This window comes from Coptis chinensis, chromosome 3 (assembly GCF_015680905.1).
Source record: "Coptis chinensis isolate HL-2020 chromosome 3, ASM1568090v1, whole genome shotgun sequence".
In the NCBI taxonomy this organism is placed as follows: Eukaryota; Viridiplantae; Streptophyta; class Magnoliopsida; order Ranunculales; family Ranunculaceae; genus Coptis; species Coptis chinensis.
Window position 1 is genome coordinate 21,799,227 of NC_141458.1, and position 15,605 is coordinate 21,814,831.

Here is a 15,605-nt window from a genome sequence, read left to right on the forward strand (position 1 = left end):
ACACGATTGTCCGAATTTGTTTGGGGTGGTGAGAACCTTTTGCAGAAATTAGGCATGCATAGTTGTATATAGTTTACTTAATGTCTAAATATAATGATTTAGTGACAAATTCTCGTTTCCCTTTATGATGAAAAATATTTGAGATCTCACCTTAGCACCGAATTAGGACTTGTTCTTAGAAACTTAATTTAATCATTATGCAATAGTTTTTACATCTTTTCATGAGCATTCATGCACTGACTAATCATTAAATATACACAGCAGTAAGTTTCTGGGACCCACGGTTAGACAACTTAGTTTCCATATCCTGTAAGAATCTAACCAAAAGCCTAAAAATGTGTGATATATGAGTAATGACACGGAGGAGTAGTTCTCCCGAATATAGAAGTTCACACGTCTACTTACTTGATCACTACCCAAATCCTAGGCGAGAATTTAGGCATTCTTTGGATCGATATAGCCAAAAATTCACACCTGTAAAAAAAAATTACCGCTAGTCGCCCCACTGAACCTTTCATTAATCCTTTCTACTTCACCAAAAAAATTATTACCCATCTAGTAACCACAAATAAATAAGCCTACCTAGATTATGAGTATGAGAAATAGGATGAAGTGTAGAAAAATGAAGAGAAAAACCTTGTCAACGAATCAAAATCAGTTACCTGTTTCAGAAGAAAAGAAAAAGAAAAAAGAAATATGTTTCCAAAAATCAAAAGAAATATCAAGGTTAAATTCCCCAAAAATCAAATCAAAAGGGAATACAAAAGCTTGAAAAATCCAAGTATGGAAACCCATGTTAGAAGCAGGAAAGAAAATAAGGATTCTCTAGTATAAATATCTCGAAGACCTTATTCTCTCATACTTATCATTTTTTAACTTTCCATTCTAGTTTCTTTTACACTACCACCTAAGCCCCATAACACCTAATAAAAACCTCTAGCTCAATTAGGATTAGGATAGTATGATAATAAGTAGTAGTTGTGACTTCTCGACCTCGGCTCCTCTAACTGTCATTGAGTATGTGAGGAAACGTGTGCCCACTACACACTGGAGATAGCAAAGCTTGAGTGGAAAAATAAGAGAGAAATTGTATTTCGACACATACCTGTGAGAACCTACTTAAGGACGCTATCCAAAGGATCCGAAAAACTGCTTTCGCCAGACATTTCATTATAAGATCATCGCATGCATGCTCATACGTAGATGTTTTGATTATTGTATGTATATTAACTTAAAATTCGAAAGAATTAAATCCTTGTTTCCCCCGCTAGTGAGATGTCTAGATACTTGAGATTAATTAAGGAAACAAGCCTTTGTTACTAAGTCGTTGTAGTATAAATGAAGTTTGTGAGTATCTTTCTCGGAAAAACTCTCACAAGGTTATATAACTCGGCCCACTAGGGAATTCCTAGTGGTTCAAGGCCTTGTTGCATCTGGTCAATGCAACCGCAGACTCTGCGAAATGAGATTTAGCTTAGGATAACACATTTTGACCACTTATCGTTTTTATGTCTCTTTTTGCTTGAGGACAAGCAAAGTCTTTGTTTGGGGTGGTGTGATAAGCACCCAAAACCGTAATATTAAACCCCAGAGACATAGCAGCATTTTGGTAGATTATGTGTTTAATAATCATGTAATAATTATATTTTCATACTTTTTGCAGGTTTCCGCAATTAAAATGAATATAATGATAAAACATGCATCGGCACGGGAATCTTGGAATATTTGAAGTTTCCCACTCAACCCCGTGAAGCCCAACAAAGCCCCGACTAAAGCCCAAGTTTCCAAAAGAACAAAAACCGGGTAACGGGTCCACATATAAAGAAGCGAAAAACTTCCGAAGCTCAAATCGGATAAATCTATATGCCGACGTTGGCTAGTGAAGCCGCCAGAGCGACGAGGCGAATTTAACTCGCTAGCGACGAGAAAAGTCGTAAAATGCCAAAATCGGCCCGCCACTAGACACACTAAGTGGACCCCTCTCGCGGGCCCAAAGGCATGACGAAGTCAAAGCATAGGCAGGTGGCAAATGATGGGTTCAATTTGGTGCCACCTTGCAAGAGGAAGGACGCACGCACCAATTCAATGTTTGGATTGAATTGGGCTAAAAAGACGAAAACAAAACATAAAAGGATCTAAAACTTAATAAGTAAAAGACAAAAGTTATAACAGATGAAAACAAAACTTTGATTCTCAAAGTTTTGAACAAATCAATTAGCTAACTAACAAAACTCAATTAAGGCTTCACAAGACATCCGCCTATATATATGGGGGGTGCGCCTTCATTATTTCCCCTTCAAAGCATTTTCATGCTTTAGCATCCGCTTTTAGCTTTAGTTTTCTTTCTTTCATTTACTTACATTCATTTTTCATTCCAAAGAAGCTTAAAATCGTAAGTTATTTTACCCTTAATAAATGATCATTTCTTTTCTAGTTTAATTCATGTTCTCGATTTATTTATTTACTTAATGTATACAACAAGTTTTATTATTCCTTCTATTTAATTACGAAGCTAATCCCCCGGGGAGGGTTATGCCGCTTCGTGTGAAAATCCGGATTGACTCTTTAATATTCTAGAATCACTACTTAGGATTTAGGCATAGATTAGACATCCGGTCCCAAAATGACTGAGACTGTACCAATTTGGAGTGCTGATACTCCAAAACAGTCTCGTGTGGGATCCAAAATGTCTCGCGCGCGACTATCTGGTGTCAGACAACTCTCCAATTTGTCCAGCTGATGTAATATACCAGAGATGAGATATTAGTTAAACTCCTTATGCTAGTGCAATGCGGCCTAGAGATGTGGGCATGCGCTAGGGATCAATACTCGATGTCGTCTCCGAACACGAGACGAATTAGAGATGTAGTGATGTGGTAGTAAACTGTTGAAAAATGATTCTTGCATGAGCATGATTAACTCTCTCCCTGTTTCTCCATCTTTGTTTACCTACATCAAAATCACCGTAGTAATTTACATTAATTGCATTATTGTAAAATTAATTAAACCAACTAAAAAGAAACCTAAAAATCCTACTCACCAAAAGTTGTAATTCCAGTTGTGAACCTTTCCGAGCCCTAAGGTTTGGACGATCCCTTACTCGACCTATCCTACCAAACCCACGTGAGTAAGGTAACTTGACGAAAACATACGACTATACGGACTTTGGACTTGGAACTTGGGTCTTTGGACTTTGGACTTCGGACTGTGGACCTCGGACTTAATTAATCAAGAAAACCAATAAACGTGAAATAAAATGCGTGTTAATCAGACAACCTTGCTGATCTTTTCACTAAATCACTACCGAAGTATACATTTCAAAAGCTTGTATATGGGATCGACATGCGCAGAGTTCACCACCAAGCCATATAAAGACTTGTCTTTATCAGGGGGAGTAATAGAACAGGGGGAGCATCCTGAAGAATGTGTCCCAGGACATATGCACTGTACTGTTTTCCCTTATCTAGGTTTTATCCCATTGTGTTTTCCTAGTAAAGGTTTCAATGAGGCAGTATTAAGCAAGTCACAATGATTAGAGCATCCAAAAGAATGCTACAAAAGATGCATCTACCATAATTTCCACAAGAATGGTGGCCATCCAAGGGAGAGTGTTATGAAATCCGTTGGCTTATATGGATGCCCACCATTAATATGTGTTATCTTGATAATCATCTATCTTGGTATTTATTCTGATAATCTTCTATCTTGGTGTTTATCCTGACCATCCTCTATCTTACTGTTTATCCTGTTAATCTTTTATCTTAGAAAGGAGGTTACCTAGTTGTATATAAAGGTAACCTCCTCCTATTCAGATTTACCTCAAATGAATAAGAATTATCTCTATCTCATTCTCTCAATGATTCAATCTACACGTTAAGTTAGTATGGTGTTCTCTCCAAATCGGTTTAATTCTAACAAAAACCTAAATATTAAAACATTTTTTCTTGTCATTATGGGCCCCCAAATGGTCCAAAAAGGAACTAAAGTCCATATACCAATATTGTTTGGGTTTACTCATTAATGTGGGCTAAAAATACTAGTTTTTAAACATAGTACAATGACATATATTTTATTTAAACAATTATATCAATATGAAAAATGCGGGTGTTACACCACAAGTCCTTGTTTATGTCGTCCTTCTTTTATTTTTGGGTGATGAAGAGGAAAGTATAGCCTTTCAAGTTTCAACCATTTCGGAAGTAGGGGATGGGAGGTTGGTCATTTGATGCAACTTTATACCATGCGCTGCCATGTGGCCACTTCTTTGTTTGTGCGGTTCGAAGACCTTTACTATTTGTTTTTTTTTACAAAATTGCTTTCACAACCCTCGTTTTCTACCTGAAAGGACCAATTCCAGGCCAAAATCACTCACCTTTTTTTTCAAAATCACTCATAAAACTCAATTTTCAGGTGAAAATAATTTGAAACCCCAATTTTCGGGTGAAAATAAATAACCCTTAAGGACAAATAACCCGGATTTGAAATTAATATCTTCCGCTTTATGTCATTTTGGTATGAACAATATATCCTCATATATGAACAATATTTGTTCATACCCCAAAAAAGTGAGCATACCTCATACATTATGTTAAGGTATGAACAGAGATTGTTCATATAGCTCATGTTGTTCATACTGCAATAGGTGTTATTACTCATATATTGTTAAGGAATGAACAATGATTGTTCATCCCCCAAATATGTATGAACACTCATTGTTCATACTCCAATAGGTGTTCTTGTTGATCATACATTATATTGAGGTATGAACAGTGATTGTTCATACCCCAAATACGTGTTTTCTTATTGACCATAGATTATGTTGAGGTATATATGAACAATCACTCAAAATAGGTATGATCATTGTTCATACTCCAATAGGTGTTTGTATTAATCATACACTATGTTGAGGTATGAACAACGATTGTTCATATTACATACGCCAGCTCGTTTTGGTTGGGTCAGACCGTTTTTTATTTCACATTAGGGGTAAATTTGTCTTTTTACCACTCGGACTATTTTTAATTTCACATCAGGAGTATACTTGTCATAAAATCTATCCGGTCCTTGTGAGTGATTATAAAAAAAATGTGGGTTTAAGAGTAATTTTTTCTTCCTTTTTGTCCTTGAGGGTTTCACTCTGTTTTTTCTATGCCTATCTAACTACTATAAAGAGTGCAGGCCACTATACAGTAGCATTTTCCCATTTTGCCCCTAAGGCCTTCTAATTATTACGGTTGTTATTTTGGGAACATTTTGTAATATCTTAACTAAGTGGAGGGTAAAAACGTCCCACCAATGGAACTTTTCAACTCCACGGACATTTCATTTTCCTATTTTACCCCCACCCAACTATTAATATTAATTACAATAACATTTCTAGCATGTGCTGACTGTACCGGTACGCAGGGCTAGGAGAACCTAGATCCAGTATCTTGCCATGCAATACACCCTCACCTTTTGCTGGTGGAGGGCCCAGATGGCATGCGTACCCATAAACCGGCGTACTCTAGATTTTGTCTAATTACAATACAAAAACACTATAAAATGAGTAAATATAATTTTATATAAAAGTATATATGTCATTCAAGTATAATATGCTTTTCTTTGTACAGGCGGGGGTTAGAATTTGTCATCATTAGGGCACTTTGTTGACTTTTACATGCCACATGTCGACAAACCAAAACACAATAAAAAGATTTTTTTTTTCCCACTTTTGTCCATTTTTTTTATTGTATTACACTACTCAATACCCAATATACTTGATAAAGTGAACTAAATTTAAGGGTCAACTGTAATTATAAATTTTGGTTCCTAAAATATCCTTACTCAAGTGCATAAGTTAATATAGACAATTTTTTTTATTTTCTAATTTTACTCTCGCCCAATTCTTGATATTACACCTACCAAGTACATATTAGAATTTAAAATAAATACAAAGGTAAAACAGTAATTTAAAATTAAAATAATTTTCTTCTTTTTTTTTCGTACTGCGTAATGAACCCATCTAAATAAAATTATATTATTTAGTTTAAATACATAAATTCATACATGCATTTGTAAATATCACAATCATATTGTCTACTATATAATGAGGTGCTAGGGAGCTAGTTGGGAAACCGTTTCTTTGTGTCTGCTCGACCCCATTTTATTTATTTTTATTTTATTTAATTTTTTTATTTAATTTATTTTTTTCTTAATTATGTGGACCATGCATATAAAAAAAAAAAAAAAAATCTCAAACAAAGATAATATTATTACAATTTAAAAAGTGATTCAACTTTGTATATGGAAATGAAAATATTGGTGAGTTCTATTTTTTTTTTTTTTTTTTGAGAAACGTGAGTAGCATATTTAATTTATTTTTTTCTTAATTATGTGGACCATGCATATAAAAAATGGAGTTCTATTTTTTATTTTTTATTTTTTTTTTGAATATTGAATTATCACGGTCATCAACCGTGCACAGAGTATTAGAGTATTTTACTGTTTAATGCTTGATCTTATGTAGACTTACTTTACCAAAACAAGAAGAAGAAAAAATGAGTGAGGCTTGGCCTTGGCATTTCCAGTATATGAACAATATCTATTCTACCTTGTAATGAGGCGCATGCAAGTGAGCCGTTTGGGCGTGGCAAATCCGTTCACACCACTTCGGACGGTTTTGTCTCCAGTTTCTATTTTAAATTAAAATAGAATCAATTAAATGCAATTGTAATATTTATTGTATTTTAGGGGTTAATATGTAATATACTATAAAGATGAAGCTGATTTTATTGGTGACGTGGGCCAACTTCTGAATTGAGCTGTCTCTATCAAATACAAATTATTTAGACAATTTTGTCCCTATTTTGCATTTTAAATTACAAAATAATTGTTTTTTTAACATTGTAATAATTGCTATACTAAAGTAGTAAAAAGTATTAAGAGTATTTTTAAAAAATTGTGGCATAGACACATGGCGTAGCCCACGTGGTCAAAACTAGTATTCTTTAACGATGATTGAAGGGCCTGTTTTCACAAGCCAGCCAGTAGGCAGTAGCCTCGCGTACTCTTTTATTTCTTTATTTATTTTTAGATAAAGTCTATTTCCTGTATTAACCCTATATACGCTAGGAGGCGAGGAACTATGCTATCAATATCAGATATCTCGACCGATTAATCGCCAATCGCTGGTAAACCGATTAGTTTTTATCGATTTTTTAATTATTAAAAATATCGGCTTCCCATCCAAAAAAATACGTAAAATTAACGAATTGGATTCTTAAATTGTATTAATAATAATAGAACCCAATCAATATATAAAGCTAAGGGTGTACTTATTTTTCTCTCCTTAACGAAAGTTAAATATACAAATTATTGTATTATTTCTCTAATAAATATTATCGCTTCTCAATCCCCTTATTTCTTTAAATATTTAATGTAATTTTTGTGTTTGATATATTTGTAGTACTCCAAAATTAAACTAGTTAGATATGATTATGAGAATTTGATATTTTTTGTTGTATCTCGAATCACTGGTTAGAAATATTTGGCATGATTATATTATTATATATTTTGAAAACGACAAATATATATATATATATATAACCGATATAACCGATTAAATCACCGATTAATCGCATATCGCTCCTCGACTGATTAGTTTCGAAAACCGATTTTAACTGCTTAGACTATGAGCTTTATATTCAGTCTATACTCTTCCAAAGAGCAAAGAGTTCATCAGCCATATAAGTGGTAGCAGGACCTATTCACAAGGAAGTTGGATATTATTTATGGGAGGGGTTCTAGGGACACATCTTATCTTGACACGTAAACAAATTTAAAATCGTTAGGGCATTTATAAGTTTTGGATTAGGCTAATATTTTGTAGATATGATCTCCTAACTATTCTAAACATTGTCACAAATAATCAAAAAAATCAAAAAATTCCAAACTTGCCAAATGTAGTTAACAATTTACAAAATTTGGCTAATTGTAGACCGTTCATTTTCACCATTTTTGATACTATATTTGGCAAGTTTATAAATTTTTGATTTTTTTGATTATTTGTGATAATGTTTAGAATAGTTAAGAGATCATATCTACAAAATATTAGCCTAATCCGAAACTTATAAATGCTCTAACGATTTTGAGTTTGTTTACGTGTTAAGATAAAATATGTTTCTAGAACCCCTCCCATTATTTATATACTAACTATCATAAATTGCTAGGATACGTGCAACTTTGTTTCCAGTACATCCTACCCAGTTTGTACCGAAGTCATCACTCTTTCTTGGAGCATTAAAAGTTTTACATCTTAATCTGTAACGCTTTCGAGCCAAATTAAATACAAGAATAATCTTAGGAAACAACGACATAATTATGTTTTTCTTTTTTCGACCAATAAGTACCAGAGAATTATATTAAAACTTTCATGCCATACTTGTTGCAGTTGCTCAGTAGAATTGTGCGAATAAATCGTGATTTGATATGCATATAAATGTCCAAATTAACACAGCCCCTCAATACTGTTAAGCGACTTGATGCATTATTTACTTTATGTTCTACAATGTGTTTCCAGCAAATTCAGATAAATTAGTTTCCTTGCTAATGAAATTCTTTAGGACTGTTAGGATCTTAGGCCCATCTTTATATCTAGCTTATCTTTGTTGTTTCAGGGTAGCTTATTCCCATAATTAATAGGCATAGGCCACCATTACTTTCCTTGATGATGAAGCTACAAGTCTTAGTAATAAATCTTACATTTTTTTTTCCCTAATAGGCCACCATTACATTTATGATTTATCTTTGTTGACACACAAGACATCGAGACCCTTCGTCTTAAAGGAGTAAATAAGAACCATTTGTGGTGCCAAATATTATTAGGATTGGTCCTCACTCATTGACACCCGAACCAGAAATATGGAGAAGCTAACAAGGGGAGAGGAACAAATTTAGCCTTTTCTAGCTAAAAAAAAAACTTCCTTTTCATACAAATTAATTATCAGTGTTTATTATTACAAGTCCTAGGTAGCCAGTAGTGAGACTATGAGTAACACGTACTTCTCTCGCGGAACCACTTCCCTATTGGTCCCCCCTCCCCCGGAAATATCAGCATTGCACGGTGGTCCTTGCTGATTAACGAACACAAAAAAATTGAAACACGAACATATATATAGATTATCCAAATTAAAAACTAAAATCTATATTCTGATTCCTGTCACTGCATGCTAATTCCAAATGTTCAGTAGAAAGGAGCATGCTTAGGTTGAGTAAGACAAGTTAATTAATATGAAGGAGATATTGTTTGAGAGTTTTAGTTCCGTCAGGTTAGTAGGCCGGAGACATGGAGTGAGACAGTGGTACGTGCACTGCTAGCCCCACACATGTGCCTTATGAACAAATCGATGAACTACCAGCATACAGATACGGTCCATGCTTAATAATAATTCAAATAATAAGAATATACTAACATTCCAACAAGCGAGTAAAGTTCTTCTACAGTATTTCAAGTTTTTATTTGGTTGTGTTTGTTATGTTATATATGTAAATGGGTTAACTAGTATTACACCCCTATTAGATGAGCTAATTAGGATTTCCTCCTAAATAGAAAATTAGAGTCTCAGTCTCCCTCCTCCCTAAAAAAAAAAAAAATTTGACATTTTTTGTGTGTACTGAGGAGGGAAGAAGACTCTAATTTCCCATCTAAATGGGATCTTAATTGGCCATATATGAACTTGCAAAATTTCGCAATAACAAGCGGATAACCTTAATTCTTCTTGAGCGATTCATGTCACTTCTCTAATCGTTGGCAATTTTCGTTCTTCGCTTGATGCCCTTTTCAGCGCCAAAAATACGAAGCAACTCATCTTTGGTAATTTTCTTCGAAGTTATATGTTCTGTGTTACATTTTTCCCCCTTAAAAGTATACCGCGTAATCGGCAAACTGATATACAATTAGACAAATAGTACATGGGGCTAGTCCTCTTTCATGGGATCTACATCTGTTGGTGAAAATCCAACACCTTTAACCTAACACCCCGTTTAGTGTCTATCATTGACTTCAATTATGTAGTAGGATACACATGGTGTTAGAAATGGCTGGGCCAGAAGATCTAATTGTAGATTAATGTTCATAAAAGCCAGACCAGTTTTTGTTAACACCTTCCATACGTATGGTTGAGCTACCATGCAATTGAATCGATCCACATGCTGGAACGTGTATATATTGGCCTACTTGATACTATACTAGGCACAATATCTTCCATTAGGCTGTAGGACCATTGAGCACTTGGCGCTCATGGTGAAAGAATAGAGTCTCCTTCGTCGTTCAGTCATTTCCATGAGTTATTTGATATCTTCTTTCGAATTTGCACCTGCTGTATATACATTACTTCACCAAGAGTAATTACGCACATTAATCATGCCGACATTAAAATCTAGCATATGTGATCAAGGATCTTCCAGGATCGTGAGGGAAGGGAAGAAACCTGCCATAGACGCCATTCTGCATTTGACCCAATCAAATCCTTTTTTCCACAGATTTTTGCCACAAAACTCTAAAATTCCGTATAGCCAATACTTTCAACACTCCAATGCAAGGTACCTTCAGATGCATGTGTTTGCATTTGTTAACTCCGGTATAGAAATCTACCAGCAATGCAGGCATGCAGCTGGGGGACTCTAACTAATGCAATCCTAATTCCCTTTAGCTTCTTCCCAAAAAAAAAAAAGCTCCTGGGTTGCAGGACCTAAAGCTAATCACGCATGCAATGTTTATATCATTCAGTACAAGTCTTTACTCTCCACCGCCACTGGGATGCGCATCATGCAAATGCAATGGTATGACAATGAGTATTGTTAACGAAAACAACGTAATACCCTCAAGAGTCTTTCCACTGCTGGACTGCTGATGGCAAATAGGAAATGAAAGAAATTAAACCCCACCCCACAAGCTTCATTCGGGGGGGGGGGGAGTGAATTAATTGATACTCCAAAAGTATGGAGGTATTTTGGTCAAGCACTTTTACAATGAGTGAACCTTGAGTAACAATAACCACTGTCACATGTGATTTGCTGCATCAAGTAAAAAGGTATGCACTGAAACTCTGAAGGGGCCTACTTGAATGAGAAGATCTCCACTGCTCTTTATCGTGTGACAATAATTGAAGGTGGAGTACCAAAACCTAGTTAAACACACTCTTTCAGTTCTTATCCTTCGTTAGGATTATTATAGGACTCTCAGTCTCTCACTGCCTGCCGACACTTGGAACATGAGTTACTAAACAACCAAAAGGGACAAAAGAAACAAAAGGGAAAGAGTAAAGAACAAAGCTATAGAAAGACGAGGAAAGAGAAGGGCCATGATATTATCTATAAATAAAACTGAATTAATTCAAAATATACAGATAACTGTTATACATCTTTCCAGTATAATTTGGACTTGAAAAACACAAACCCAAAAACAATCAAAGCAAGAATAGTAAAAAAGACTCTGCTCCTACCTATAACAACATCATGAATTCAATAGTTGAACAAGAAGAAGAAGAATGCCTTATGTGACAGGTACCCAAAAAATGGATAGAAGTGGTGAATGGAGAAAGGGAAACAAGGATTCTATATGGGGAATTCAAATAAGATTAGAGAAAAACGTTTATTCCAAATGGAGAGAGTTCCTCCTCTGCCTCTTCTGTATTTCATCCCAAGGCTTAAGACTGGGCATTAGTACACTTCCACGGGATTTTGCTGCGAGCATGCAGATAAGCTCCTGTAAGGCTGTAACATACAATTTTTACTATTTTGTTTCCTCCACCCGTTTTTTTTTTGCACTTTTCTGCCTCAACTCTGGTCCTAGCTCATTTGTTCACCAATTAGGTCCAGACCTACAAGAAGAAATGAAACACCTTGGAAGAGTAGGAAGTAGAAGTGAACCCCTTGAGCTGATAATAGACTCCTAACTGCGGCAGTGAGGAGAAGGAAAGCTAGAGCAAGCTCTTTCCTAAAGATCTTATTGACTTTCTTGATTGGAGATGCAATAACTGCTTCCTGCTGTCCCTTCATTTTGCTCAACTCGGAGAGCTCACTCTCAGAAGATCCCCTGAGAAGCTGAGAGTGACTCATTGCCTTTGTTTCTCTCTCCTCTGCAGCTAATAAATCAGACTCCGATGACCTACCTGCTTTCTTTGTGACAACCCATTCATATGAGCTTCCCAACTGGAATAATCCAGATACCATGGCATTGAACTTGGTCACTGACATGGTGTTTTCAAAGAGGAGGTAAGGGACAATGAATGGGAAGGACCGTGGTGAAGGAAGAATGTTGAGAAATGACATGAAGACGGGGATATAGCAAATTACCCAGATGGGTAACTCAGCTTCGGGCACAAACATGGTTAGAGGAAGAATTATGCAGAACAATGTGAAAGAATAGAATGGGAGGATCAATTTTCTCAGGAGAAAGAATAACAGTATCATATTTGCTTTCTTCATTACTGATATCTGCAATATTAAGATTTAAGGTCACAATTTATAAACACTAAAAAGTGAAACTATTCTTAATAAATGGAGAGGAAATAAGCTTACCTTTGAAGTTATAATAGCTGGAAGACACAACCGAAAGAGTTGCATTGGACCAGAGTGCCATCTGTGTTGCTGTTTCCTGTATGCTTCATAAGACTCGGGAACTTCACAAAGGACCTAATAATCATTTCATCCAATACATATCAACTCAAAACATTGAAGGCGTAAAAAACAAAAATAAAAACTGGAAGCAATGAAACATAAAAATGCAGTGCACAACAGAAACTATGAGTACCTTAACATCATTGAGGAAAATGAACTTCCAACCATTGAGATGAGCACGAACGGCTATGTCCATATCCTCAACTGTCGTCCTTTCTAGCCAGCCTCCAGAATCCTCCAATGCCTTGATTCTCCAAACACCCGCAGTCCCATTAAAACCGAAGAAGTTTAAGAAGATCCCGTTGACCTGCTGCTCCACCTCAAAGTGGAAGCACAGATTAATGTTCTGGAGGCGAGTCAACAAATTCTCATCCTTGTTCACGAAGGCCCACCGAGCCTGAACCAAGCCCAGTTCTGGATTGTCCTGCAACGGAAATCAAAAGAGCATGAGTTTGTGACTCTATTTGTGAATATCAATCAATCACAAGGGAATGAGTGATAGAACATTAGCTCTATCTGTCTAAACTGAGTAAGCAGGCCAGCTAAGCAAGCAAACACAAAGCGAATGTACAAAGTAAACTGCCAAAAAGTAAATGGACAGAATTCGATGAAATGACCAGTGTTTGTCTATCAACCTTGAAATGTGGAACTGTCTGCTTAAGGAAATCTGGGTTTGGTTGAAAATCTGCGTCAAAGATTGCCACGAATTCGTACCCTTTCACATAATCACAGTTCATTGCAGATTTAAGATTCCCAGCTTTGTACCCAGTTCTAACCAATCGATGTCGATATATAATGTTGATACCCCGCTGGCTCCACTTGGAAACCTCGCCCATGATTAACCACTGGATGCTTTCATCGTCAGAATCATCTAGAACTTGAACTAGAAAACGATCTTTTGGCCAATCCATTTGACACACTGCAGAGATAGATTGCTCATAAACCTGATGGTGAGCAATACGATTATAGTTAGCAACATTAGAGAGTACAGTCTGTGAAACTTGATATGCCACTCTCATTGTTTCATTAACTACTTTCAACTGTTTATGAGGACAATAGTTACTCAAATCATAAAATTCATAACACAAATATCAGATCTAAGAGCAAAATATGATAGACTAAAGAATGTACAAGAGTGAAAAACATGGAGCCTTGAACTTCATACCTCTTTTTCGTTACACATTGGAATTTGAATAAGAATCATGGGGTAGTCATAGCCAGTGATTTCCAAATCCTCCGACTTGAATGGATCTCCTTCAATTGTTGGCTTAATTTTCTTGACCTTGATCCAAAAGCAACCAATACATAATACCATCCGGTCGATAGACTGAATTATAAAGAGCACAACACAGAAAGTCGAGAGAGCTTGAATTAAGGGAGCAATGTAGTCTGCTCGAAACGATAACCAAGTTACATAAAGCATGTGGAGCCATCCTTGGATCTCCGAAGTCTGTGGAATGTGCAAATTAGGATTCTCAAACAAATGCCATCCTTTCAAATGAGCAACCACGTCGACAACAAGAACTAGCAGAGACAGCACTAGGAAGCCTCGAATGAATCTAAATAGCAGCTTTCCCTTACTTGATTTCTCACTCTCCATGGTCACTCCTTGCCCAAAAATTAACCTCTTCTTCACAGCGCCGAGCAATGCCCAGAGCATAGTCGCAAGCCAAGTGACACACCCAACGGCACGATGAGCTTTAAGAAGCAAAACCCATGTAAATTGCTTTGCATTCTTCCCTCTATCCTTATCCACTGGTTGAAATGGAACATCAGGACCCTCAATTTCTAGCAAAGAGTAATTGGGATTCTCCATTGTCACAACAACTGGAGTTCCCTTCCTAGTCTCCTTCGCCCACCAATCGGAAAAATCCAAACTAGGAGCCATTTTTTTTTTCTTTTCTTAAAAACACTCAACAAACAAAATTAAAAACTAACAAGTAGAAAATAAATATATCTTCACAACCAGATCTCCTAATTATTCAAGATCCAACAAAATAAACTCATTTCTTTCCATCCCTCCCTATCCCAATGCAGCAAGCAAGGCAAGCTACAGATAGTATTTTCTAACTATCAAAGTCTGCTGGGAAAGGTATCTGCAGTTGTATGTGTAAAGCTCAAAACCATGTGAGTATTATTCAATAACTCCAAAACAAATACACACCCCTCCTTTTAACTTTACAAAAATATTACCATTCCATTACATTAAGAAGATTCTATCTAGAGAAACTGAAACTGCCCCACTAATAAGTAAACTAGACGGCTATAACAAGAAACAAAAAAATCTAACTTCAATGAAATCTTTAAATAATAATGGAGGTGCCGAATTTGGACTGAAATCTTGTCTACTGAACCAAATACTTAGCTTGCTATCTTTGCATTAAGCTTCATGCCAGCTCACTCTCTTCACTCTTTTAGTCTTTTTATCTGTTGTTTAATTTACTCATTAATTCAGTGATTCTACCAGCTTGTCTTTTCATAAGATAATGGTAGGGACAATAAATGCCATTTACACTTTTACAGAATTTAGAGTGGATATCCTCGTGAAATTCACACAAAGGCACAGGTCTACAAGTCTGATCTAATTTATTTTTTATAGTCAAAGAAGGTCAAATTTTCCAAATGGTGTCAATACTCAATAGTATAATTGGGATCACTGACTATCGTATTATTATGAGTCTCATTTGTAAACTATAGTACTATACCATAAAAACATATGAGTCTGATGAATGATATATGGCTACAGGCCTGGTCTAAAAAATTACTGCACCTAATGTTGTCTTATTATTTTTCTTTTCGGAAAATTTGGTGGCTTGTGAATACTGAATAGACACTCCTAACTTTCAGGGGCCCACAGGGTATTATATTGAAGCAATATTATGGCATGGTGAAGACAATAAATATTTATCGCTGACCACCACCAAATACTTGTTCTTCTCTTTTGT

At 35.8% G+C, this 15,605-nt stretch overlaps 1 protein-coding gene across 1 annotated transcript; it reads right to left on the minus strand.

Moving 5' to 3' along the window:
- Positions 1-11,322: 11,322 nt before the first annotated feature.
- Positions 11,323-15,007, minus strand: CSLC5 (Cellulose-synthase-like C5). Its single transcript, XM_086601040.1, has 5 exons — positions 13,826-15,007; positions 13,296-13,604; positions 12,794-13,084; positions 12,562-12,675; positions 11,323-12,477 (listed from the first exon to the last, which is right to left on the minus strand). The coding sequence occupies exons 1-5, from the start codon at positions 14,546-14,548 to the stop codon at positions 11,830-11,832; spliced, it is 2,085 nt and encodes a 694-aa protein (XP_086457166.1). The 5' UTR covers positions 14,549-15,007; the 3' UTR covers positions 11,323-11,829.
- Positions 15,008-15,605: the final 598 nt, after the last annotated feature.